The sequence below is a fragment of the Camelus bactrianus genome, chromosome 8 (genome assembly GCF_048773025.1).
Source record: "Camelus bactrianus isolate YW-2024 breed Bactrian camel chromosome 8, ASM4877302v1, whole genome shotgun sequence".
Lineage (NCBI taxonomy): Eukaryota > Metazoa > Chordata > Mammalia > Artiodactyla > Camelidae > Camelus > Camelus bactrianus.
In genome coordinates, this window is record NC_133546.1 from 46773447 (window position 1) to 46801320 (window position 27874).

Consider the following 27874-nt stretch of genomic DNA (forward strand, 5'->3'; position numbering starts at 1 on the left):
AACCTGGACCTTTTGTGGGAAAGAGAAGTTTCCCACTGGAAGCAGTAAGATTCGAGAACAAAATCCAGATGCTGCTGCCACAGGCCCCAGATAGAAAGGACCTGCTAAAGTGAGGCCAGTACAGTAAAAAGCCCAGTCAAGAACAGAGGCCAAGTTCTGATGACAGTGTCTGAACCCTGTATCCAGTCATGACTGAAGCACACAGTCTCGCCCAGGACTTTTCAGTCATGCAGGCCAATAAATTCCATTTTTACCACTTGTGCCAATTTATGTTTACTTGCAGTTACTTGCCTCTCAAAGAGTCTTGACTGATCATCTTTCAATAAAAACTTACTTCAGCATTAATAGAACACTCAATTGCTAAGTCAAGGTACATTGAAGTAATTATTTTTATATCAAAGTAATAGACCAGAAATGTACCCACACTCATATGGTCAATCAATCTATGACAAAAGAGGTAAGAATATTCAAAAGGGAAAGACAGGCTCTTCAATAAATGGTGCCGGGAAAACTGCAGATTTCATGCAAAATAATCAAACTGGACCACTTTCTCCCACCATATTCAAAAATAACCCCCAAATGGATTAAAGACTTACATTTAAGACCCCAAACCATAAAACTCCTAGAAGAAAACATAAGCAGTATGTTCTTTGACATCGGTCTTAGCAGTAATTTTTTGGATATGTGTCCTCAGGCAAGGGAGAAGAAAAGCAAAAGTAAACAAATGGGACTACATCAAATTAAAATCCTTTGCACACCAAAGGAAACTCCACCAAACAAAAAGGCTACTTACTGAATGGGAGAAGATATTTGCAAACAATATATTTGATAAGGGGTTAATGTCCAAAATATATAAAGAACTCATGCAACTCACCATCTAAAAAACAAACAACCCAGTTAAAAAATGGGTAGAGCACCTAAATGGACATTCTTCCAAAGAAGATCTACAAAGGGTCAACAAGCACATGAAAAGATGTTCAGCATCACTAGTCATTAAGAAAATGCAAATCAAAACCACAATGAGGTATCACCTCACCCCTGTCAGAATGGCTGTTATCAAAAAGGCAACAAATAAGTGTTGATGAGGATGTGGAGAAGAGGGAACCCTCCTGCACTGGTGGTGGGGATGTAAATTTGTGCAGCCACTATGGAGGGCAGTATGGAAGTTCCTCAAAAACCTTAAAAATAGAACTACCATACAATCCAGCAATTCCACTTCTATTTTTCCAAATAAAATAAAAACACTGATTTAAAAAGACATTTGCACCCCTATGTTCATTGCAGGATTATTCACAATAGCCAAGATATGGAAGCAACCTATGGATAGATTGATGTGTTATATATGAAAGAGGTGATGAGACAGGCTTACTGACCCTGACTGGCTTCCAACAAGGGAAAGAAAGCTCCAGGCTGATGAAAGGCAGGGCATTTCTCTTATCCCACAGCTGGCTCCTTAATTCTAAGGACATAGTCCTACAACAGGACGGCTTGTGTCTCACAGCTGCTGCATTAATTCCAAGGACATACCCCAGGATCTCTTATTTTGTTCTCTTTTTTTTCCTGCCAAAGTGTCTGTTTTAGGGCTGAGCTCCATGGGAGGAAAGAGCAAGTAACAGAAGATGACTGATGCCACCCAAGTGAATATAATGATGGCAGAGCCTTCTAGTAAAAGACCCGCGGCCCAATCAGAGGCTGCAGCTGTCTCCACTGGCTACGTGGCTGACGGTTCCCCACTTGAGAGTTTCCTTTTCCTCACTCTCTGAGCAGTAGCAGCAGCTCTTTTTTCACTTTGCCCCTCTGCCTCTGTTGAGAATTCTTTCTCAGTCAGCGAGCAAGGAACCACACATTTAGGGGGCTTGCTCAGTCGCTTGGTGGGCTTTCCAGTTTGGGGGTCCTTCTGTCTGCTAGCATGTATGTACACAATGGAATACTACTCAGCCATAAAACAGAATGAAATCTTGCCATTTGCGACAACATGGATAGACCTAGAGGGTATTATGCTAAGTGAAGTAAGTCAGGCAGAAAAAAGCAAATACCATATGATTCAACTTACATATGGAATCTATAAAACAAAACAAATGAACAAATATAACAACAGACAACAGTCATAATACAGAGAACAAACAGGTGTGGAAGGATGAGTGGATTAGGTGAGGGAAATTAAGAAGTACAAACTTCCAGTTACAAAATAAATGAATCACAGGAATGAAATGTACAGCATGGAAAATACTGTCAATTACGTAGTAGCTTTGGTGGCAGATGGTAACTAGACTTGTCATGGTGAGCATTTTGTAACATAGAGAAATACCCAGTCACTATGTTGTACACCAGGAACTAGCTTAGTGTTGTAGGTCAGTTCCACCTCAACAAACTCATAGAAAAAGAGGTTAGATTTGTAGTTACCAGAGGTGAGGGGGCGGGGAGGGGAAATTGGATGAAGATGGTCAAAGTAAACTCCAGTTATAAGATAAATAAATTCTGGGCATGATTAATATAATTAACTCTACTTACGTTATATATGAAAAATTGTTAAGAAGGTAAATAAATCCCAAGAATTCTCATCACAAGGAAGACTTTTTTTTCTTCTATTTTGTATCTATGAGATGACAGATACTCACTAAACTTACAGTGGTAACCATTTCGTAATGAATCTAAGTCAAATCATTACGTTGTACATCTTAAACTTACACAGTGCTATATGTCAACTATATCTTAACTGGAAGAAAAAAATAATAGTGAAAAAAATAATAGGGAAGACATATAATGGCGCAGGTGTAGGACCAGAGTAAGTCAAATGGGACTTTGTCCCAACCTCAGGTTTCTAATTTTAGATCACTAGTATTGTTTCCCTTATAAGAAATTCATGAGTTCTTTCTATGCAGAATGACAAGGGAAGTGGATCTGTAGATTTCTATCATGCAGTTCAAAAGCCTATGCCAATGTTATGTTACACATAAAAATATTATATGAGAAAGATTTTAAAAAGCAGTTATGAAAACATTGTGGCAGTTAGTACTAAATGACTGATTTAATGTTTAGTCTTGTGACACGTACTTACTAAGTGCCTACTCTGTCAGAGACCCCGTTAGTTTAACATGAACCAAAGTGAAGCCCATGTTTAAAATCTCAATTGGGTTATTTCACTTACACTCCACTCAGGACATTAATCGACTGTGTCTTCACTCCGTATCCGGTCTCCTTTAAATTAGCAACAATTCCTAATACATCGATACTGGAACCTTTGGATCCAAAGTTTTTTTCACTGTACATTATCATGTGAGCATTTGAAAAATCCTATTGAGAAAAAAATTTCAAAATTCAAAGGCTAGCCATTTACAACCCCCCAAAGACCAAGTACTAGCCATTAGCTTTACTTCAACTTACACCTATTACAGGTCGTAAAGACTGAAGTTCTCCACTGTAACCTCCCCAGTCTTTCCAGTCCTTGTATTCTCCTTCTTCAAGCAAATACTGGTGACCCGTAAATCCAGGCTTCTCATAAGCAACCCAGCTACAACAGAAAGAATATGAAGGAGTAGACGTTTTCAGTAGTGTTCAATTTCTTCCAATGCATGTATCAGTTTCACTGCCAAATACAAATAGTTATAAAGCTAGACATGGACTTGGGCATTATGACTACTGGAATTCCTCCCTAATATTTAGGGGAACGGCCCCAAGAAAACCACTTAAGATGCATATATTCCATAAAGGGGTGTAGGGAGGGCATTGCGTGTGTGTGTGTGTGTGTAAGAACTGACTCAAAAGAACTTCAACAAATAAAAGTGGATGAACTTCAAATAGCAATTAAAATACTATACATTTTTGGCTATTTACAAGACCATTTCAGTGTACACTTCTAAAGAAATGGGTAAGATCTATAAAATACAAAATAGGATCATAAAAAACAGAAAACAAACTAATTGTTCAGTAGTTCGGAACACAGTTAACAGACAGGATTGTAGATGATGTGATCAGTCTGGCTGGGCCAGTTTAACAGCCTTGCTCAGCTGACTGACCCCAATCCAGCCCCTCACACTGCTCTGTCCCATCCAGGTCACGACTGGCTAAAGAGAACATGTTTGAAATTCACCCCACCAAACAATCTGGGATGCTACCTTTGTGGGAGAGGGAGGGCCTGTTTTCTCCTTTACTAAAGGGAACAAAAAGAAGTCCTTACAGGTCACTCCTGTCTACTTACATGCCTCTCAGAACTTTCATAGATCCCACCGATGCAAACGGCAAACGTTTATCTTCAGTCATTTCTTCTGTTTCACCTCCTTCCATGATAAAACTACACATCTCTGTTTCTAGTTCCATACATTTTCCTTCAAAGAAAGGCTTTTCATAAATAATGACCTATAACAGAAATGAGATATGCCAGGAACTTATAAGAAGTTAAATATCCCAATAGCTAAACATTAAATCAGTCCTTTAATATCACTAAGTCCTGGAGCACAAATTAATTTTTTAATATTAAAAAAATTAACTAAATAACAATATTTTGTAATATTTTTTTTAAAAATCAGAATTTTTTTCCCTGCTGTGGTATATAGCTTGAAGTCCAGATTCAAAAGATAGTTCATGTGTAATTGGTTTTGGTTCAATGTCTAGAACTGATATTTAGAATTTTGCTCAGGCAAAACTAAGGAACCAGAGTATCCTAGGTTGCTTTAAAAATGAAACCAACTGTTGATCTTTTTTGTCACGGATGTGCAAAGTAGAAATAGTGGAAAGAGCATTTTGGAGCAGGGAGAACCTGTCATGAAAAGTAAGCTTTTTCCTGGCTAACTGGCATGCAACAATGGGCCTTGCGGTTAGTAAATACAACCACAAATTACAAACTTAATACAGCAATGAACCTTTTGAGCCATGGCTACACACGCTGCTAGTGGTAACTAGTGCCGTCAGCATCATCTTCCAGCCAGGACGGCCGGTGTAAGCTGGACAACTTCCTTTGGTTGCAGTTATGTTTTATGGAATTGATATGTAAAATCACAAGTGTTACCTGCATGGAGATGGAATGCAAATAAAATTTTTCAAAATATTATATATGTTTTACCTTTGGATCTGTAGGGAATTCAACCTTACGGCCACCCTGGAAAGAAAAATAATGTAACTAAGAAAAGTGGTTTGTCATGGATACAATTACCATTCTCTTTACCCATGCCAGTCAGTGGTAAGCTACGGAACTGCACAGGGCAACTACATTCCGGTTTGTTGAGTGGATGTTGAGACAGTTCTAAAATCACCAGCGACGCAGGGAAGATACAAGGAAGACTGTTGGAGCAGAGTCTCACACAGATGGTCTGCAATCTGAATCTGCATGGTAGCTGTGTTTTACGACCAAATAATGTTAGGGTTTTGTTTTTTAAAAAAAAAATCAGTAAATATCTCCAAAAAAATGTATATTTCCCACATCTCTTAAAAAGTAGTCCTAAGATCTGGTATCTCTGGACCCAGATTCTCACAGGCAGCAACCTCCACCTTCTGCACCTATCAGCCCTGCACCGGGCTCATCCTCCAGCTGGGATACAGCCCCCGGTTTGCCTGTCTCCACCTCCTCGGTTCAACTCCCTGCCAGCCTACTCACATTTAGTTGCTGCCTGGCCCCGCAGGCATTTAATTTTGCAACCCACAGCTTACAAAACTGTTGAAGTTCACTCAAGTTCACAATGTGATCTGGAGGAATCTTCAAATAATTAGGCAAACTGTTAGATAAATTCAAAGCAACCCAAAGGATGAGTCTGTGGGGGTTGTTATACTTTTATAATATAAATGTTTTTTTAATCCAAAAAAACTCCCTAAAAATAAACCATAGAAAAGGTATTACACAGAAATATTAAACAAGGTATGAGTTAAAATCAGCAGCGGGTAAGTCAGAAGGATATTTTTTCACCAATATATATTTAAGAGCCTTAAAAAAAATACAGCCAAAGATGTTCAAGTGCAGCAAATGAACTGTATAAAGGCATGTGACTGATTTTATCAACAAATCAGAACTCATACAACCAAGTAAGTACTCTTTAATGTAATCCTTTTTGAATGCTGTCAACATCACAGATCTGTTGGTAGTTACTAAAAACTGCCTTCCAAACCTGAGGCAATTTTTTCATACATTCACAAAACTAACAAAACTTTGTTCTTTGAAAGCGGACTGACTTTTAGAAAAAAGCTCAAAAGCATTTGCATAAAGACAGCAAACATCTAGGTAATTAAACCACACGCTTTGGCAGGAAGGGTAAAATTAAGATAAAAAAATCATGTTCCTGACTTTCTAATTTGTTTCAGACTGACTCAGAGGACAACCACAAAGTGGAATTTCAGGAACATGTCTGAGCCGGGAGCCTCGCTCATGCCACGGGTGTTTAGTGAGCACGTAGACCGTGTGGCTCAGTGTGGAGGGCAAGACAGATGCAGCCCGGATCCTCCCAAGGCTTAGAGTCTGGCAGCAGAAACAAATAATCAGGCAAAATACAGGGATAGGAAGCACAGGCTCCCTTCTAAGGCAAGAAAACTTGGGAGGATGACACTCACCCAACATGCAGCTCAACGCCCCCAACAGCTGCCGCCCAGCACAGCCTCCTGTCCCAACAACTGGCTGGTCCTCAGAGAGCCCTGCCCCTTCCCTGCTCCGCCGGCTCCTGCCGTGCACTCACTGACATCTCCACCTGAGATAATCCTGCTTGGGTTTTAAGAGCCACTAGACTTACCATGAAGGGCTCCTAATTATCCCCCTTCTCTATTCTAACACCTACAAGTTGGACTTTATCTGTCTGCCCTCCTGTTTTTCCACAAATGTTTAATTCTTCACTTTCTCACTTCTCACACCTGTGCTGGGCTGAGCTTTGCACACACGTCAGCAGCTCTACAAGGCCAAGAACACCTTGAAGGCCAAGGGCCTGGGCCTGGCCACATTTTTTCATGTGTAGCATCTAGCTAATTATCCTTTCTATCATTTCTATCTAGCAATAGGCCCCATCTTCTACATACATTTTTTAAAACTCTGCTTTATTGCTTTAAAGTCACATCCCACGAGAATTATCAAAGTCAAGCTGACAAAGAATTACTACTCCAACAACATTTCAGTGGATTCTATCGTTACCATTTTCAGGGGCCGCATGGATCCAATGTACGCCTCCTCTGTTTCCCAGAAGGATAAGTCAGGGTATTCTCCAGGTTCCAGGATAAAAGGGACGCCCTGAAATCCAGGCTCTTCATAAATCAGCCATCTAAATAAGCACCAAGGAAGGAAGAAACAGAGACAATGCATCATTTCTTTCAGTGGAACACAGGACCGTGCTGACGAGAGAGGAAAGAACAGGAGAGGACGTGGATGTGGATGATGCACGGCTACACTTGAGTATTAGAGCAGTGTCAGCTTCAAGGAGGAACAAGCCATTATATGTGCCTTTTTTGGGTCTTTCACTTGTCTCCTTGGCTTGGCTGGCTTTGTCCATTATTTTACTTTCTATTATGAATTGCTTCAAAGTGTAAATGTCTCTTACTTCCAAATAATGAAAGTAGTTATCTTTTGCACTGTATGTAGAGAGGCTCCAGCTAGGAGATCTCAAGCTTTGTTTTAAAAGGTTACATCTTATTTGTAACCAAAGAACAGCATGTTCCACCTAATCATTTGTCTCAGCATCACCAATTAATAACAGCTAACGTATATGCAGAGCTTTCAAGGAACGCCACCCGGAATTCCATCCAATCCTCACCACGATGCTTAAGGAAGGGATACTACTGTCCCCATTTTACAGATGAGGTTAAGTAAGCTGCCCAGGGCCACACAGCTACAGGTACCAAATGCAAGGCTGATACTAGCTGACTCCAAAGCCAAGCTCCTCATCACCTTGGACAACAGTTTTTCTCATTCCAGAGAGTGCCCTGAACATAACTTACTGTCACACTGACTCAGGATCATCGCCGTGAGCACAACTTAATGTGCAGTGACGTCTGTGGGGGCTCTGAAAGTCTGTAAGGCTGCTTGTTCCCAGGCCCAAATTTTATGAGGTCCTGGATCTGGTTTTTATGTCTTTCAATATCACACCCTTCTATCAGGCTTGTCAGCTGTCACTTCTGCTGTGGTCAGGGAATCAGAAGCCTCACCCTCCTCTAATGTGCTAGAAACCAGAAAGCCATGCCTGACGTGAACGGTCTCTAAAGACTGCAGTCTTGTCAATTTCTTGGTTTCTGGGAGGGTTCTGGAAAGGAGAGGGTTCTGGAGAAGTAGCTGTTACGTGAGAGAGGTGTTAATAAACTCCCCCTTCGTGAATAAATATGGAATTCCTGATGATCACTTATACTCTCCCATTCTTTATCAGTCTTGCTAAAGCTTCCTAGCTGGGTTAACTCCAATACATTCCCCCAAACACCGAGCCAAGAAGAGGACGGCTGTAAATGCCATCTTTCACCAGCAAAATGGTTCTGATTCTCCCCTCTTAGCTTTTCTCTTGTTCACAGTTTTGGCCCAAAGGCACATTTTTTTGGTGATGGTTTCTGTTAAAGATTCCCCCCAGATAAACCTGTAACTTCTTTTAGACTCACTAATTATACAGAGATTTATAATCAAAATCCTACTGAAGACCTGTCAGAACACGCACGCCCGAGCGCACACACACACACGGATGTTGAGAGGCTGTGCGTGGTGTATGGGCTGGGGATCAAAACTAATCCACACTGTTAGAAGCCAGGCTAACAGTTACAGGGACAACTGGGAGGAGGCATGAATGAGGGGGGCTTCTAAGATGCTGGTTATGTATGATTTCTTGATCTAGTTTATGGTTATACTTTGAAAATTCACTCAGCTTATACACGTACAATTTGTTGTGCACCCTTTAATACAAACGTTATATATAATTCAATGAAAAATTAACTTAAGGGGAAAAAAAGAGACATCTTTAAACACCACTGCAATCTCCCTAAACCACAGGAAGGCAGCAGCTGACAGAGGAGTCCCTTAAACCTCCTTTGGCTTAAAGTATGACAGTTAAGGATGCACTGCACCTCTCTTTGGAGCTCAGAGCTCTCACAGGCACACATGCTGATTTCATGCCCTAACAAATGGCGGTTTGTCATAAATTGTGCTATTTGGCTAACAAGCCAAGGGCCATGAAGTCTGACTCTTCACAAGTGAACAGGCTGATTTTTTTCATAAACACAATGGACAGCTCATCAACAAGCGATTCTGAGATTCTGACATAATGCTTACTGAGGTCCCCTTCCATTAGGTCTTTCATGCAATAGTTTGGGTTCCGAGGGTATTTATTCATTTGATACTAAACATGTCACTTTCCTTGAAGCATGTGGTTTGCAGTCACAGTAACATTTATAGAAGGAAGGTAATTTTGGGTAAAGGGGAACTTGTTGGAAAAAAAATGAATATATAAACTGGAACTCCTGCAAAGACTGCTGTTCTGAGAATATTCTTCAGTAAGTGAGTGCCAAGGGCCTGCTGCATAACTCTAACAGACATTTATGAATGTTGGGTGGACTTTGGAATTTGAAAACTCATTGTTAAGTGTGATTCTTTTTCCCTAAATTCTATTCCAACAAGATACATTATTCATGAGGCCATCAAGAGAGGCGGAAACCACCCTCAGGCAGTGTTATTTCATTCTCTGAAGGTACTCTTTTATTTTCCCATGTACTTAGGTAAGGAGCATTTGCCTATATTATGAATAAACAGTATGGCTATAAAGTATAAGCTTTAAAAAAACAATGTATACATACAAATGAACATTGTTGAACTAATAACAACAGCCATCTATACATCCATTAAAAACATTTGTGCAATTACTGTTTCAGAAATACCCTTTGAGTCAGGCAAGAAAAATCTGTCTCATCTTGTTCACTTGTTCTTAAACCAAAAACAGTATTTCCAGCTGGATCCTAAGTCTTATTCTCCAGACACAGCTGCACATGAATGTTGGCTATATGCACAGAAACCACAGGAATATGCAAAAGATAAATATGAATGTGCCAACTTTGAGGTTATTCAAAGGAGGGTGAGTTCTGAATCTCAATGGGGTAAATGTGCCTTCACAATAAAGAGATGTGGGAAGCACCAATTTCACCAAGCAATCAAATTTGGTATCATTAACGGGAAGCCACATTTTGTAATGCAGCGTGAATGTGTGTCACTAGCTACAGGAAGTAGTATTCTTGCCAAAACTCATCAATCTGCATCTGATCATACCTCTAGACCTGACCTCCTGTATATAGAAAATTCAGGTGACAGAAGAACATGTTAAATGTTAACACGAGGAAACATTCAGAAAATCCAGAATGTGGTACATTCTCTAAGACAGCTGGCCTAAATTCTTTTTAAAAAATCAAGGGCATAGGAAACAAAGATGGGAGTACTTTCAAGTTTAAAAGAGACTCAGAGAGACAGGACAACCAATATTTATATGAACCTTGATTGGATCCTGATTTAAAAAAAAAATCTATAAAAGACATTACTGAAACAATGGGAAAATTTGGTTATGGGATATATGTTAGATATTATCATGGGCACACTGTTAATTTTCTTAGGTGTGATTATGATAGTTTTGTAGGAGAGTATCATTATAAAGAGATTCAGCATGAAGTATATGAGAATGAAGGGTCACAATTATCTGCAACTTACTTCCAAGTTCTCAGGAAAAAAAGATGAAGTAAATATAGCAAAATGTTAACAATTATCAAATCTAAGTGGAGGGCATGTGGGTTTTCACTGAACTATTCTTTCTACTTGTGTGTTTATGTCTGAAAACTTAAAAGTTGGGCTCTAGTATACTCCACAAGGAAATATACACAGTGAATATTACTTAGCAATGAAAAAAGAAGTACAGATGCAGTCATCAATATAGATAATCTTAGAAACAATGCAGAGAAAAGTGAGCAAGTGACAGGAAGTTCCATAACATTTTTATTAAGTTCAAAAGCAGGCACAACTAAAACAGTGCAGAGACAGAAACTGTAAAATAAGGGCATGAGGAAAACACAAAATTCCAGAGTGGGGTCCCTAGTGTGGAGGAGCTGGGGGATGGGACCGGGGGGCTACACAGGGAGCTGCGACCACTGGCAAAGGTGCGGTTCTAAGTTGGGTGATGGGCACATGGGGGTTTATTACTGGGCTTCATAATTCACATACATATATTCTTCTCATATATCAAATATTTCATAATAGAATCGACCAAAGAACATTTGGCTGTTAAAGTCCCCTGACTTCAGGACACCTGCATTCTAGTAGCTGTCTGCTGACAACTAATCCTAACAACTAATCCAACTTGAGAAAGTGACCAAAACCCGTCTTCCTGGATTAAACGGTGGTGTTGGAAGCGATGCTCTTTATGTCCCCTTTGCAGTTCTAAAATTCCTTAGTTTTATTTATTAGAAACATATTCAAAAAAAGATGCACCATCACCTCTGGGTGGGTAGGTGCAGGCATTAGCCAGATGCTTAAAACAAAGGTTTAGAAATAAATCACACTTAACAGCATCGGAAAGGAAAATGTAGTTAGAAGTTTCTCATTTTCCCAAATAAGAAACTGACAAGTAATTCTCTTAATGCGCGTACTTGCCAAAGAGCCTAATTCAGAAGAGGCCCTGGAATAAATCTCCTAATGGAACCTAACAAAGTCCTCCCACAGCCCAGCCATGTCTTCTCTTCCACCAGTTCAGGGGGCTGGTGCAAGAACAGAAGCAACGCGAGCTCAGGTACTTGTTATCAGCTGAATTCTCCCAACCTGTCGAGACTCCCCTTGGACATTTTTAACAGTACTAACGACCTGGCCCCAAGCTGACCAAGTTCAATGAGCCCAAACTCTGCACTGATATCCAAGGCAGCTTTCTAAGATCCCAACAGCAACAGAAATGCAGAACCAGGAAAAACAAACGTCTACTGCCGTGCAAGCCCGTCAAAAACTGTGAAACATGACTGGTTTGTAATGATCACCTGTAAGACTAGGTTAAACTCACTGTAAAGTTAAGAAACATTATTTAAGAGCAGCTCATTACGCACCCACGTAGCCCAAGCCTGAGTCATGAAATCCTCCAGACGATGAGATGAAAATATCATGGCGGAAGCCCATTTCATTCTTTTGTAAGAGAAGTGGTATATCTCAACATTAAATACTTTGAGAAAAAAGACATATAGATCTCTTTTATGTTAAAAAAAAAAACCCCAAAGGCAGCAAGAGATGAAGACGTTTTCTTTTGTTTAGATTCCTCCTCCTCTTCCCAGTCTCTAAATACAGAAGTACCCAGGTGCATTTCTGCTCATTCCCTATGAGATCTCGGCCAGCACAGGGTTTAAATACCTTCTCCATGCCAATGACTCCTGAATTTTATCTCCAGCCTCCTCCTAAACTTCAGTTTCCTGCTTCAAGTCACCTTCCTGACCTCTTACTTGAGAGTGTGCAGTTGGCATCTCCAACTTGACCTTCCAAACTGAACTCCTGGATTTTACTCTCCCTCCTAAATTTCTCCATTCCAGTAAATGCTGGGGTCCCAAACCCTGGATGTTTCTCAGCCCCGCACCTCACAATCTGTCAGCAAATGCTGTCGGTTCTGTCTTCAAAATGTATCCAGAACCTGACCATTTTCCATCACTAAGTCACCAAAACCCCATGCCGATGCACTTGCAATGCCCTCCTACCTGGTTTCTTTGCTTCGACTCTTACCTCTTTACAATGTATTTTTACATAGCAACTGGTGATCCTCCCAAAACACAAGTTAGATCAAAATCCTCCAATGACTTTTGCTGTCACTTTGAGTCATCTAAAATCCCTTCCAAGTCCTACAAGGCCTGACACGACATGAGGCCTCTCTCCCATCATCGTCCTCCCAGCTCACGCTCCTGCGGCCACCTGACCTCCTAGATGATGCCCCACATCCCTGGGAGAGCTTTCCAATGCTGGGCTTCCTGGCCAGGACACTCCCCGCCCTGTCCCTCCGCTATCCCCCAGCTGACTCCCTCACCTCCTCAGGTCTCTGCCGCTGCACCACCAGGACCTTTCCCGACCCCCACTGTCCCCTCCATAACTGACGTTTCTTGTCCTATGTACCATCGGACACATTGTATATGGATTCTCTTATGCCCAGCCTATTAATAAAATCTCCTGAGCAGCCTCTGAATATATGAATATTTATAAATTACAGATATATACCTACTGAACATATTATGAATTTATTAGAAAACATACACAAAGATAAAATCTGAAAAGGAAGAGAGTTTAAATAAAAATATCAAGAGGCTTTTGTGTTTTTCCTGCTTCTCAAGGGCCATCTTTCACATGCCCAGGGCCAGGCACTCCACTGTGGAGGCCTCGATCTCCAGTATGGGAGCCTGCAGTTTCTAGCCTCACTCCTCCCCTATCTGAGATATTCCCATTTCCTTCAAAATACTCTTGCAATTTCCTGTGATTTTTGAAACCAACATCCTAGGGACTTGGAAGGCATTGTGTGAAAATGTTAAAGGAAGTAGCACGTGTGTTGGCCTCCATCCCACCTGAGATATCAAGGGCACACACGCTTTGAGTGACCTCCTCTGAATTACTGAGAAAGTATAATCTGTTACTCAGCTTTGAATCAGGTTCCTTCGCGATAAGGAAATCCCTATGTTAAAAATGCGGTTTTTTTTTCCTCCCTGTACTTCTTCCAAGAAATCGTTAATAAGAGAGCTAAAACATAGTAGCACAGGTGACACGGTAAACAAAAAAATCAGAATTTTATGTGCCTTTTCAAAAACTAAACCAAAACATTTTAGTTAATAATTACTTAACAGGACAACACATCACACACAGAACATCTTAAGCCCTCTTTTTACACTCAAAAAAGCTGCATCATAATTGTATTGAAAATAAAACACTTACGTGCCCCAATGTACTTTAATGGAACAAGTCTTCTGCATTACACCAAAGCCCTGTATTTCTTCCGTATCATCAAAGTAGGAATTTTGGAGTCCTAACCCCTCTGGTTCAGTAAATAAGTCAATTTGACTAACTCTGTAATCCTAAAGAAAAAAAAAAAAAGATATACATATACATGTATAGTAATAATTACACCATGTGTTAAACTCTACAGCAAGTGCATTATTTTTTTTTCAAAAATTAAAATAAGGTAAGGGGAGGGTACAGCTCAGTGGTAGAGCACATGCTTAGCATGTATGAGGTCCTGGGTCCAATCCCCAGTACCTCCACTAAAAAAAATAAATAAACCTAATTACTCCCTCTCCAAACAAACAACCAAAGCTTTACACATACACTTCACAGGGCACCTGCTAGTTAGCCCTTTCCTGTTTTCCTCTGTGACTAAATAACATGTGGTCTTTCAGGGCAGACACTGTGCTCCAGTCATATAGCTCTGCGCTATATTCAAAGAGCACTAGCAATGTAGCTTAGTTTTGGAACATATTTATTTCTCTCATCCTTACTGAAAAAACCTGTTTGGCTTCCCTCAGTGACAGGAGTTTTAGTTTTTCTGCCCTCCTGAGACCATCTGTGTCCAGAGACTCTAGTCTATGGAGTGGCTGTGCCTGGAGTCTTCCTCAACTGTCGTTTTGTGCCCGTAAGCCCCCTGCGGTTCACTCCTTGACTATGATGCTGGTTCTGTCTAAGTTGCAGAGGCACACGTGTATGGTGATTTACACATCTCTGCACTTTCGTCGCTGTTCCATGCCCTGCGTGTCCGTCGAACACTTTCCAAAAGGCCTCTCCTGGCTGACTGCCCAAGCCCTAATCGAATGCTTCTTGAACCTCTTATGTGTTGCTGAGCGAACTGAATCAAGGGACAGAAGAAACACTAACGCTTGTTTCAGTTCATGGGAAGCTCTTTCAAACATTAACAAAAGGAACAAATTTAGTGAACTAAAAAGGTGACTCCCTTGAATATACGTTGTGACCTATGTTCACGTGTCAAGAAACCATAAACACAATCTGTAAAGAAAATATTAATTCATCACATATCAGAAGCCATAAAAGTGTTCCTACCCTTTCATATGACACCATTCAGAAAAATGTACCCCAAGGAAATAAGTCAGAAAATTATATGTTATTAAATGCACAAAAATGTTCATGCAGCATTAAGGTAGGAAAAAACTGGAAACAATCTTAATTCCCAGAGAAAGAAGAGAGGCAAAATAGATGACAGCACATTGTATCAGTGGAATATCATGCTCAGTTAAACCCCGAGCCATGTAATAATATGAAAAGCAAAACAGGAGGCCTCTTTACCAATACACCTCACTTCCCTCACCCCACCTCCCTGGATGCTTAAATACTCATCTAGCCAGATTCTAATACCCCTCCCAGTTGCAAGTCATTAAGAGATGTTACCAGTGGGAGTATGACCTTCAGGAAACTGGGACGGAGAGAGGTAAAAAGGATTCAGAACCACAGGTTTAAAGGAAAACATCATACCTGTATTATGATTACAACTACAGAAAAAGCAGATTACAATATGCCCAAGAAAGAGTAGAGAACTCAGAGAAATGAAGGGAGGCCACTTCATGACAGATGGGATTTGGATGATATTCTTAAATATTGCTTTATTACCAATATTATTTGAGTAACAAATGAAAAGTGCAGGTAAATTATTCCACTATGACATTTTTAAGTGGGGTTCCTCAGGTCCTACATAAGGTTTATCGTATTATGTACTTAATACGATTAAGAGATAAATCATTTAGAATGCCAATTATCATCTAAATTACTCAGCAATGTTGACCTAGGAAATAGGTGATATTTCCCTCTGCCAAAAACTGTTAGTCCTTCTTATTCATTCTCATTTTACAATGTGCTTTTTTTCCCTATTGCACTCCAACGCCCATCTCTAGTACACAAATGGTGTTCTTTCACTTGGAAGATGCCTTTTACATTCTCAAAAGGTAAAGAATCATCAAATCCCAAAACCCATAAAGAAATTTGACACTGATACAACTTTCTCATCAACAAATAAGGAACCAATAAATTTTTACCCAATCTATAAAGTGGCCTCAAATACTTACATTAAAAAAAAATCCACATAAAATCCCAGAGTTGAACTATCAACTGAATTATTTTTGGATTATTTATTTTTCCATACATACAACTTATACAAAACACAACTTCGGTAAGCCACACAAGGTAGTGAGAATTCACACGGCAACCAAAAAACTGAGTAAAAGAAAAATCTGTTCACACAAAACTTGTCAAAACTAGGTTATTAAGTAAAATGCATGTGGAGGAATGAGAAATCTACCTTAAGGATTTATAATGGAAAAAAATGACAAATCAATTAAGAGTATTTCTTTTCAAATTCATTTAAAGTGTACAAATATTTAAAATATAGAAAATATATTCATAAAACATCAAATATTTTCCCCAATCACTTTTTTCATAAAATGAAAACTTTTCTTAAAAGAATCATACCCAGCATCCAATAAATATTTGCTGAATGGACTGATAAATCCAGTTTGCCTTTACTAAAAAGCTTACTAATTTTAAACCTACCTGGACCACATGTCTGATTGAACCAATCACCACAGGCTTAGCTGAGTCTGCCTCTTCGTTACTTTCCAGAACATATTCTACACCCCAGAGACCAGAGAGCTCCAGCTCTCCTTCTTCTAAGGGGATGGAGTGCCCTTCAAAATGTGGTTTCTCATACAAAATCCAACTAAGAATAAAACACAGCAAAAATATTAGTCAGTCTTAAGTGACAGAGGCTTTGATTACTCAAATATTCTGCCTAATAGATACCTCATATATATTAGTGGCCAATTCTCTAGCAATTAAAATGGTATAAACTTACCCTAAAACCAAAACTTTACTGGGCATAATTAAGCCTCTGATAACTGAAGAATTTTATTAGGATCTTAGAGAACTTTTGGCTACCAATATGAATATTGTAGTGCTACTAAAGTTTTAGAGAATTGCCAGTTGGTAGAGACTTATAAATAGTAAGACATCAAATAAATGGACTTTCACTATAATTTTTTTCTCCTTACGTATGTAAAAAACATTTCTGTTGAGGGACTTCAACTTCTACATTAGAGTCACATCAATGGATATATTGATAAAAAGGACTGCTACATGCATTTAATCGAAAACATTTTTTCCCAGTTTTATTGAGATCTAACTGACATAAAACATTGTATATGTTTTAGGTACACAGCATGATGATCTGGTATATTTGTCTATTACAAAATGATCACCACAATAAGTTAACATCCATCACCTCACACAGCTGCATATTTTTTTTCTAGTGATGAGAACTTTTAAGATCTGCTCTCTTAGTAACTTTCAAATATGCAGTCCAGTACTTTAACTTTAGTGACCCAGAAAGCATTTTTAAACTATTCTTCCCCACAACATCCAAACACTAAAGAAAAACCTCATGTCAATATATGACAGCGCTGGTCTGAAGTGTTCATGCCTTCGAGAAGAGAGGGAAGTCAACAAAAGTTGCAGAAGAAAGGAGCACTACTCAATACAAAGTGTGATACAAATTTGTTTTCAGGGTAATTTTCTGTTTTCAAATTTAAGAACAAAAGCTAACTATTTTTCTGATGAAGATGTTGAATATACAGAAAAATACATTAAAATATTTAAAACCTCACAGGAAAGGTGCTACATATTTAATCAAATGGAGACCACAAGAAAAGCTTACTAATTTTTTAAACCATAAATGTCTAGAACCCTATACTCTTCTAAACAAGTTTATAAATAGATACTAAAGATAAGCATTTATACCAGGCAAGTGATTTTTTTTTAACCACTTTTCTTTATTTAACTTCCTGTCTATTTCCTTGAAGCAACTAAGCTGGTAATAGAATTTCTTCACCAGTTTCTTTACTTAATAAGAACGATCTGTTGTTGAAAACTTAGAAAATAAATTTTAGGTTAGTCCTTCACTGAATGATCATTAAAAAAGTTAGCAAAGCTGTTTCTCTTATAGAATTTTAACAATTCTGTCAACACGACCAGTGCATGGCCTATCAACATGAGCAGGGCAGTTCTTACCAACCTCACTGACAGTTCACAAACCTGAAGTACACGATGGCCTCTGGCATCACTAGTCCAAACCAATGTTATATGGGGAAAATGGGAACAAGAAACTTACAGTGCTGCACTTTTCTGATTTTTCTAGCATCAACATACATCACTCCTATAATCAGAAATATCATTAAAAACCGTATTTCTTAGGTACGAACTCCTTTTAGTATTCACTATGACTGAAGGCATAATTTAAAATAAGTACCGAGGACCAAAAAGGTAATTAAAAATGGAAAACACAAATCCTCCACATCAGGAACCCAAAGTGCCACCCTTACCATCCTCTGACGACTTTCATGAGTATCACAGGAGAGAGGCTCCAAGAGCTGCAATCCTCAACGTCCCCAAAAACTTCAATACACTCCTCTGAGATGTCCGGGTCCCCATAGATCACCACCTAGAGAAGCGACAGTGGCACTTGTACGTGTTGCCACACTTCAGTCTGATCAAAGTAAAATCTAGACTCTGAACAGAAACTCATCTTACCTTTCCAGGGCGAGGATTGATTTTATTCTGGATGCTTCCTCTAAGTGCCTGTGATCAGATGAACAAAAACACAATAAATAATTATACTTTATGCAAAGCCCTCTTTTCTCCTCCCAAGACGCTTTAAAGTAAGGTTGTATTTGCCTCACACATGTCAACTGTGAAACATGTTCACCTGGAGCTACGCCAGAATTGTACTAAAACTCTTTTTTCCCTCTAACTAAATTCGCCATCTCAATTTCTCCTCACTTAAATGCCTAAGATACTTCCACTGATCTGGAAAGTTCAGGGCCCAAGAGTCCTATGTTCTTACATCAGTCCACAGAACAAGAACTCAGCTAGGAGATTATAGTTCAAACAATCTCAGTATAATCTCAAATAAATAAAGAGAAATTAGAATGTATTAATCACTTATCTAGAATGAGTTGAATCAATTTTATATGTTCACATACATGCCTTATCTGAATCTATAATTAGTGTTTCTTCATAGTAACATCTACCATCACATAACAACTAGTCTGCATAAAGTGCTTACGGTATACTTCACAACGCACACTGCACACGGTACACTTAATCCCTCCTTTCTGATGGACAAAATGCGTTTTTCTATGGCTCCAAAACTAATCATTTTCAAGACCATCTGCCAAAACCTGTAAAACCTGAAATGCCTAAGATAATAAAAACAGTAATTATACATGTCAAAATATATAAAACATGGACTACTTTCATTGCTGACTGGGATGCCTGTTCTAAGGACTGCCTTTGATCTGACCGCTCTTGCATCATACGAGAGTGGAAAATGCCTGGAAGCCCACAGGAAGGCCTCAGGAGAGCATTTTAGAGGTCAAAATGGCAATACACCTGTCTATATATACATACACACACACACAATACACTTATACACACATACACACATCATTTCAAGTAGGTAAGTTGAAGAAAAAGTCTGAAATTTAAATAAAATTCAGGTAAGACACTAAAGATAGAAGTTATATGGTTAACAAAGTCCAAGACTTTAAACAAAAAACTTTTTTTTTAATCACAAAGAGACCCAGAGAAAGTATAAAGTGCTTAGTTTCTCCTTTTTATTCCATTTGACTGTGTTTTTCAAGGGATTCCATAGGGAAACTGTATTCTGTTGTCAGACTCATCAGACTGTTGTCAAATAAGAGAATGATCTAAGAATGATTAAAAAGTGAGAATGAGGCTGTAATGAAAGGGAAGTGGCCCAGTAGAAATTTTGTGCTTGAGAGGAATACTTAAAAATCTTATGATTTCTGAGAGCTAAAGGCTGATTCAGTTTTATTTGTTTACAGCAGTGATTCTTAAAGTGTAATCCAGGGGTCCCTGAAGGGTCCCCAGTATCCTTGCAGGGAGTCCATGAGGTCAGACTATTTTCCTAGTAAGAAGAGGGTACTTGCCTTTTTTTACTCGCTTTCTCTCACAGGTGGACAGTGGAGTTTTCCAGCGGGTCCCTGACATGTGATGACATCATTTACCCTGATGGCTACGGGAATGTGCATTCTGTATGCTCTGTTCTCAATTTTTCTCACTGTTAATTTCTAATATAATAGATTCTGATAGGCATAACCGGTATGAACAAGAGCTCTTTGGGGTCCTTAATTTTTGTGTATGTGTATATACATATATTTATATGTGTGTGTAGAGCATCCTAAGATTTAAAAAATTTGAAAACTTTTGAAAAGAGGAACTGAGCCTCTGCTGGAAACCCAATTACACATTTTGAAAGACCTTCCAAAATTATATTCCATAATAGGATTGCAGCAAAAGCCAACACAACAAACTGAAACATAGGGCAGCACCCTGTACAAATGAGGAAGTGGACAAGATACTCTCTGCCTGGATAAACTGCGTCGGGTGCTGATCTACACTTGCCAGGCAGCCCGGTTCACAGGGTGGGCAACGGGAATACAGAGGCCCACTCCTGTTCCTGGGCTTAGCAGAGCTGACCTCTGAGCCTTAGAAACTGCCTCCCTCTTTCAATGCCCTCTCTCTACTTGAGTATCAGCTTGGTAACAGAAAGGTTTCACATCAAAAACTAAGTAAAGAAAACAACTTTTAGCAGTCAGGAGGAAGGAGATGAAGGAATCATAACTGTTTCTCAAAATCATATTTTGCCGTCCTCTCTACTATAGTACAGGAAAGCTCGAATGTAGACCAAATTCCTTACTCCTCAACAGCTTTGCAGGAAAAAATATTTCCCTAATGAAAACTAATTCCAAAGAAAGAGAAAATGCTTTCTCAACTACGTGGGATAAACATTTATGGGAAGAAAGATTGAATCTCAAAGTGCAAGAGAAAGGGTGAGGGATAAGATTAATTGGTGGGAGCTTTCCAAATAATGGACGCTGCTTCACAGATCTTCAAAATTCTAACTACAGTATTGAGCATTTTTACATAGAACTAGGGAAGAAAAAACATCTTGTCTGTCTGTGAACTTTCAAGGTACCTTATCTACACCTTTACAACAAAAAAATCCGCAAGTGCCTTAAAATGTTTGTAGCTTATTTTCCCTGCTAGACTATGAATGTCTTAACAGAATCTTAGTACCTTCTCTCTTGGACCCTAACAGCCCTTGTACATAGTAGGTTTTCAAATATGTGATGAATGAACAGGAAACGATCATACACAAGCGTAACCATTTTTAAACAAGTAACGTGACCTGATTATCATCTCTTCCTCCTCTGACTTTAAAATATCCCAAATAAATGGTACTACGTTGCTACTTACTGTTGTATCTGATAATGACATTCCAGAAAAAGAAATGCTTGGGTCAAACCTGCTGGATTTGAAAAGACCGGTGAAGTCTGTGTCACTGTTTCCAAAGTTCGGCAAGTTTGATTTAAGAACGCTTTCAATGTGATTGGCCTTTTCCACATCACCATTGTTCTTCAGTTTTGAAAATTCAGAAAATTTTGTTTCTGGCAAGGTTGGGTTGCTCCGTAAATCCAGGTCTTTCTTGGTTTCCTCTTTTTGCAGGTACTTTTCCATGTAGTTCAGACTTTCCAATCCCGAATGAGATGCGTTTGAGGAGTTGAAATTGAAGATCTTTAAGTTGCCGGGTGGCAGACTTGGCTGTTCTTTTTCTGAACCGCAGGGTGGGGCACCCTCAGCCACAGGCTGTAAGGCGGAAGGCTGGGGAAGAGAACTGCTCTGAGCAGTGCCGAAAGATGTGGTCATGGTGTTGACTGACGTTACCGAGGGAGAGAAGACCTTGTCTTGTGGTAAAGAAGATAACATGCTTGAGAAAAGTGCACTTTTTTCTAGCCTCGATCTCTTAACCCCCCCGTTTGGGATATCCCTGATCTCTTTGTCATTTCCTTCTGGGGCCGCCAGAGGCTGGTCCTTCCCATTAGCGTGAGCTGGTAAGGACTTGAAGAGGGTGCTCTGTTCGGTAGATGTGCGTTTGGGCCTCAGTTTGGAATGGGTGTCAAGATTCTGCATCAAATGTGAAGCCGGTGACATTTCCGTCTGGCCTTCCTTCCTCTTCCCTAAACCAAAGGTAAACACGTTGGGATCGAACACCTTCTCTAAATTGTCCTCGTGAATAGGAGGCATGGCGAAGTGAGGGGCAGGGGAGTTTGCCATCCTGGACTTCTTTTTCCTCTGGGGCACACAAACTGCACTGTCCATGTTTTTTATAATCTCAGTGAATTTTTCCATATCAGAAGACGAATCGAATACACTGTCATCACTACCAGCGGAAATGTTCAAAAGACTGGCAGGGCTGTCCTGGCCATTCATAACATTTTGACCGGGTTTTTGAGGGATTTCTAAATGATTTTTGTTGCCAGGGCAGTTGGTGGGGCTGGATTCTGCCTTCAGGGGGTTTCCGTTGCCCTGACTTTGAGTCTGGACAGGCAGGGTTTTTTCTGACTCTGGCAGCACGGTTTGTGGGCCAGATTTTGCTACGTGCTCCTCTCTGCAGTGAGAGTGTTCGGGCGATGTGCTCGTGCTGCCCAGCACTTCCTCTTTCTGGGGAGCACAACTTACAACGGAAACCACTTCATGTTCATTATTGTGACAGCTTGGCAACTGTGCTTCTCTAACTTCAGCGCTTTCCGAGATGAGCCGGGAGCTGACATCCTCAGTGTTCTCCACGGGGAGCACGAAGGACCTGACCTGGACAAGGACCCTGGATGGACACTCCTCTCCCACAGCTTCCGGCCTCTGCTCTGTGGACAAAGGAGGGCTTGTTTCTCCTCCTCCTCCTGCAAGTTTGGAGGTGGGTGCCTTCTCATTATTCTGATGAGACACAGGCAGAACACATCCATTATGGTTTTCTGCCACTTTCAGATCAGTGCATGGAAAACTGCTTATGGGAGCTTGAGCACACGTGTCTTTGGAATCATCCACAGGGATGGGGGCAGCCAGTGAAAGAGAGGGCCCATCAGATGACTCAGCTTGGGGCTGTGAGTCAGAAAATCCATCCTGTGGCTCTAGCACGGCTATTGGAGATGAGTCTTTGGTATCAACAAGGGCAGGGATGTCTTGTGTGGTGTCAGTCATATTTTCAAGTACAAGGCTTTTGCTGTCAGCAGCTTCTGAGTCGCCCTCTGCTAAGAGCTTGGGGTCCTTGACAGGAATCTGAGCAGTAACCACAGGTTCGGAAGGGCAGCCAGCATCTGTCTGCACATCTGCCTTATCACCTTGGTTAAGCTGAAGACCAGGAGTCTCCTCTCCAGGGAGAGGAACTTTGGTTTCTGCAGAGGTTTCCTTCCCCAGCACACCATTCTGGTGACTATTTGGCATCACCTTCTTTTCCGGTTGCTCCATTTCCTTGGCTTTTTTGGCTAGATTCAGCTTCGCCCTCCCGACAAATGTTTTATTAGAGGCAGGAGTGTTCCTTGTGCCTCGAATGTCAGTGTATCTTGGGCTACTGTTTGCCCGTTTGTTTTCAAATAAGGAGATTTTGGTGGCAGTATTTCCTTTGTGAACTGGTTGGCTAAATGGATTATGCTCATTTCCCAAACTGTCAAGATTCTTAGGGGTTTTAAGATTTAGTTCCACATGTTTGGGCTTGGCAGGGCTGCAAGAATAAAGGAGTAAGATGAAGTTACTGACCTAGGTTTAAAAGTGAACATACCAATTTATTACAAAACTGAAAAGTCAGCATCTTTCTGATAGGTAACATTTTTTATGAAACTATTTTTAAACAATCCTAAATACACTATCAACTATTTTAATAGATGTTTTGCTTCTGTATGAGGGATCAGAAAATTACACAGCTAAGAAAGTCTAGAGGTGAGAGATTAACAAGTTTATCAAGTAGGTATGTATGGTGCTTGGTACTAGAGTTGGAAGATATCTTAGGACCTGAAGAACACTGAAACAAAATTAAACACTTAATGCACTCCCATACTTTAAATATGTAAATGATTTCCCCAAACACCAACTGTGTATTTTTTAACTTTGTTTACATTATCTCAAAAAGCTAGATTATAAAAAATATTATTTACCTCTTTGTATATTTTATTCACTTCATCCTTCCCCCATAATTTTTTCTGATTATATAAGTGTGTTCACTATAGAACATATGGAAAATATAAAAACAAAAAAAATCACTCATAATCCTACCATTCAAACAATGTCCCTGTTAACATCTTAGCATATTGCCAGTCTTTCTGTATGCATGGTGAATTACTTTCAATAGAATTGAGATTATTCTCGTCACAGAGTTTGGTATCTTGCCTTAAAAAAAGAGAGAGAGATTACTTAACCTTGTATTTAACATTTTTAAAGTTACTAAAAATTTTGAAGTCTTTATAATGTCTGCATAAAAGTCTATCACACAGGTGCACCACAGTTTACTTATTACTCAGATTGTTGGTTTGCCATCATTTTTTGGGCAAAGAGAATCTCCTCTCTTTCTCACATTTCTTGGGTATAATTACCCCGTAATGGAAATTATATCTTTGAATGTCACACTGTTTCTTTCTGAGAAAAAAAAATGCTCTGGCTCTTATGCTAATTATCTGTGTAAACCTGGTCAAGTTATTTTAATTCTCTGGACTCTACCTTCTCTATCAATAAAAACAAACAAAAAACTAGACAGTTTGTAGAACACAGTTGGTTCACACACACCCCCCACCCACCCATTAGGGCTGAAGACATCCCTGAGGGCTGCAGGTGGGGACAGTAGAAGTTGGGGCACGGTAAGGCTGTTGGCCCACCACCTTCCTTTCAACTAGAATTACTCCTACTTATCTGTTGATACATTGCCCTTATATAAGCTTTGCAAGAAGAACAATCTCCAAAGCTAAAAACAAAAATTACTGGTCTAGTGGTTTACAAAATACAAGAGGTGATACCCACTAACATTCACTGACTGCCCAGCACTTTCTATGGCTTGCCTAATGTACAATTTTACGCATTTTTAAAATTTAATTTAATTCTTTTTGAAGCCCAGTATTTTATCCTTGTTTTTTTTTGGGGGGGGGTGCAATTGAGTTTATTTAGTTAATTAATTTTGAACCCAGGACCATGTGCGTGCTAAGCATGAGCTCTACCACTGAGCTATACCTTTCCCCTCATTCTCTTTTAAAATGAGGAAGTTGAGGTCTAGAGGAGTAAGTAATTTGCCTGAAGTCACACAGCTAGTAAGTGACAGAAGCCAGGTATGCTGGTTTCAGATGCCAAGCTCCCAACAACTCTACTCTTCTGTTCCCCCAGGTAGAATCAGACAAGGCTCGCCTCAGTAACCTCCTCTCGTTCTTTCCAGCTTTATGATCCAAGGAGCCATAAATTGTCATGAGATCTGTAAGATAATTATACTTTAGAGGCCACCTCGATAATGAGAACACAAAGTGGAGAAGCATTAAAATCTGACGCCATCCCCGACATGAACTCCCTGGCCTTCAAGAAGGCAGGACCTGAGGAGCCTTTTGAAGGAACAGGCAGTTCAACTTTGGGTAAAGACACCTTATCCTTCTGAGTGAAATGAGAAGACTGAGAAGACTTGAGAAATCCTTCTCCAATACAGCATGAAGAATTAGATTTTCATTTTTAAAGTTTGTATTTAAGTCCTAAATTTGATATATCCTCATGAAATTCTCCCAGGCACTGCTTTCCCCAGTATCTCCTTAAGATATCTAGGCTCCCTCATAGTGGGCCCATATCTTAAATTTAAAAGCAAAATAAACTTCTAAGCACTTCCTTAAAGATTATATTCTAAAACCAGTGAGATGATTAGAAGTAAGAGAACTTACAAATGCTATCAGTTAAATAAGGATGTCCATGTAGCAGGGAATATACATTTTTAAAATTCTCACTAATCAGCCCAAGGAACAGTCTAACATCAAAGTGTATCTTATGATGTAAATGGAAAACGCTGCAGGTTAGCTAACAAGCTATGATAAGGACAGGAAACACATCTGCACATTAAAAATTTACACCAAGATCAAAATACATTTTACAACCAAACTTTCTGTGCTATTAACTTCTGCTACCAAGAGTCACTACAATTAGCCTGGTTCAAACTGATTAAAAGGATGGCTCCTATAATTCATATTGTAATGCCTTCATTATAATGTGAGAGGGGAAAATAATCTGGAGTCTAAGAAGCAATGACTATAATATATGAGGAAAATCTCCTTATTATGAATATCTTTTAAGAATCCCAACATTCAACACTTGATAAGAACTGAAGATATAATTTTTCTAACAGCATCAAGAAACATGCTGCATCTCAGTGATTCTTTTTCGGGAAATGTAAAATAGTTTTAACTCTAAAATTTCAGACTCAAATTGTTTTTAGAAATAATCTGAGTAACACTGCTACTTGAAATAGAATCAGAGGAAAAACTAAAGGGTCTGAAAAAAATCCATCAGTCAAACAGAAACGGGTCAAAGGATCAGAAAGAATTATTAATTTTCCACCCAGTAGTTTGCCAATTCACCAAGTGCAACCCCTGTGTGAAACAAAATTAAACTGAGCATCTGGCAAAGGAAAATTTTAGGTAGAAGACAATCAGTACTTAGAAAAAGACATTTGGTTTAGTTCTATCACAGGAAACAGCACATGAAGAAAAGTTTCATTGTAAGATGGCTTTGTTTGTTCACGCTGTCCCTCAACAGTGTAACATTTCTGGTTTTTCCACTGGGGTATTCTGATAGGAAGACAGGTGAAGCTCCTTCATCAGATACACAACAGTTTCTCTAAGGCTCACACTTAGGAGGTCTGAATGTTCAGTCATGCTGGCCTTCTACAAATAATAGGCATCATTTACTCAGATTATTTCTCCAACTTTGCTGTTACAGAATAAACAGCCAACTCTATCAAAGGTCTCCAGGCTGGCAGCTGGTGAGGTAGCTTAAGTTATTCATTAAGCAGATTTTCCTCTGCAGTGTTTACCAAGCAGACTTCCTACTCTAAAGCTTGCTTATCCAAGAAATCAAATAGAATGAACCCATTAAGTTTAAGAATGATAATGTGAAAATAGCAGCTTTTTAAATAAATGTGTGAATGTAGGAAAAACTTAAGCCATTTAGATACTCATTTTTCACGGACTCACTTTCACATGTGCTGACTGGGAGAAGGGGGAGAGTGAGTGTGGAAAGGGGAGGATCTTAGAGTTTTATAGAGTGCGCTCCCTTCCCTGTCTACCTATACAGATCACATTTACCATCAAGGCACAAGTCCCATTTCCTCCAAAAACCCAACAGTGATTTCTTCCTCCTTTGCATACCTCCACCCTTTACAGATGGTGACATCCACTTGGCAGTTTAATCATATTACCACCTCATATTGTTATTTGATCTGTCGGCATCTTCGGTCCAGATTGTGCCATAAACTTTTAAAAGGCAATATATGCTGAATCACAGTTGTGGATTTTCCCCCCATAGTTCCCAGCACAATACCATGCACAGAAGGTACTCAGTATTTGAAAAAGTCATATACAGCAAGTAGTCACGTCTGCTGTTGGGCTTGAGCCTTCTAATGTGTCCCCTCATTTATCCAACAGCCTCCCAGTAAGAATACCAATCTTCCTTTATTTTCAACAACTGAAAATTACTTTCCAATCTGAGGGCAAAAATATCACCAGACTCCCTAACATTATGAAGGGGAAGAAACAACCAAGATATGTGTATTACTTTTTTTTTAAGCTTTAGGTCAATAATGCACTAAGTTCCATAAAAGGTTCTGTGAATGCCCTGAAGCTCACACATGTCAAAGCTACTGGGTCACACTGAACATATTAGTGTTTGTTCTGTTTTCCAATTCACTGCATTTGTGTTTTAAGGGCGTCCCACCCACGAAGACCGGTGTATATTTTGAATAAGGAATAGAATTAGCTCGTGTCAAACTGTGCAGTCTATTATTTATGTAAACACTGAGCCTCAAAAGAT

General features: G+C 39.5%; 1 protein-coding gene across 4 annotated transcripts in view; it reads right to left on the reverse strand.

Moving 5' to 3' along the window:
- CRYBG1 (crystallin beta-gamma domain containing 1) overlaps positions 1-27874 on the reverse strand; it is a 180542-nt gene that overhangs the window by 17629 nt on the left and 135039 nt on the right. For 3 of the 4 annotated variants that reach the window (XM_074368561.1, XM_074368562.1, XM_074368563.1), the window contains 11 exons: positions 24104-24217; positions 21257-23555; positions 18506-18553; positions 18298-18416; positions 16475-16640; positions 13859-13998; positions 7103-7229; positions 5060-5095; positions 4199-4356; positions 3385-3511; positions 3149-3294 (listed from right to left, as the gene is read on the reverse strand). In XM_074368561.1, coding sequence (XP_074224662.1) covers positions 3149-3294; positions 3385-3511; positions 4199-4356; positions 5060-5095; positions 7103-7229; positions 13859-13998; positions 16475-16640; positions 18298-18416; positions 18506-18553; positions 21257-23555; positions 24104-24217 — 3480 coding nt within the window. The remainder of the gene's footprint in view (positions 1-3148; positions 3295-3384; positions 3512-4198; positions 4357-5059; positions 5096-7102; positions 7230-13858; positions 13999-16474; positions 16641-18297; positions 18417-18505; positions 18554-21256; positions 23556-24103; positions 24218-27874) is intronic. The other variant, XM_045524479.2, reaches the window with a different exon arrangement.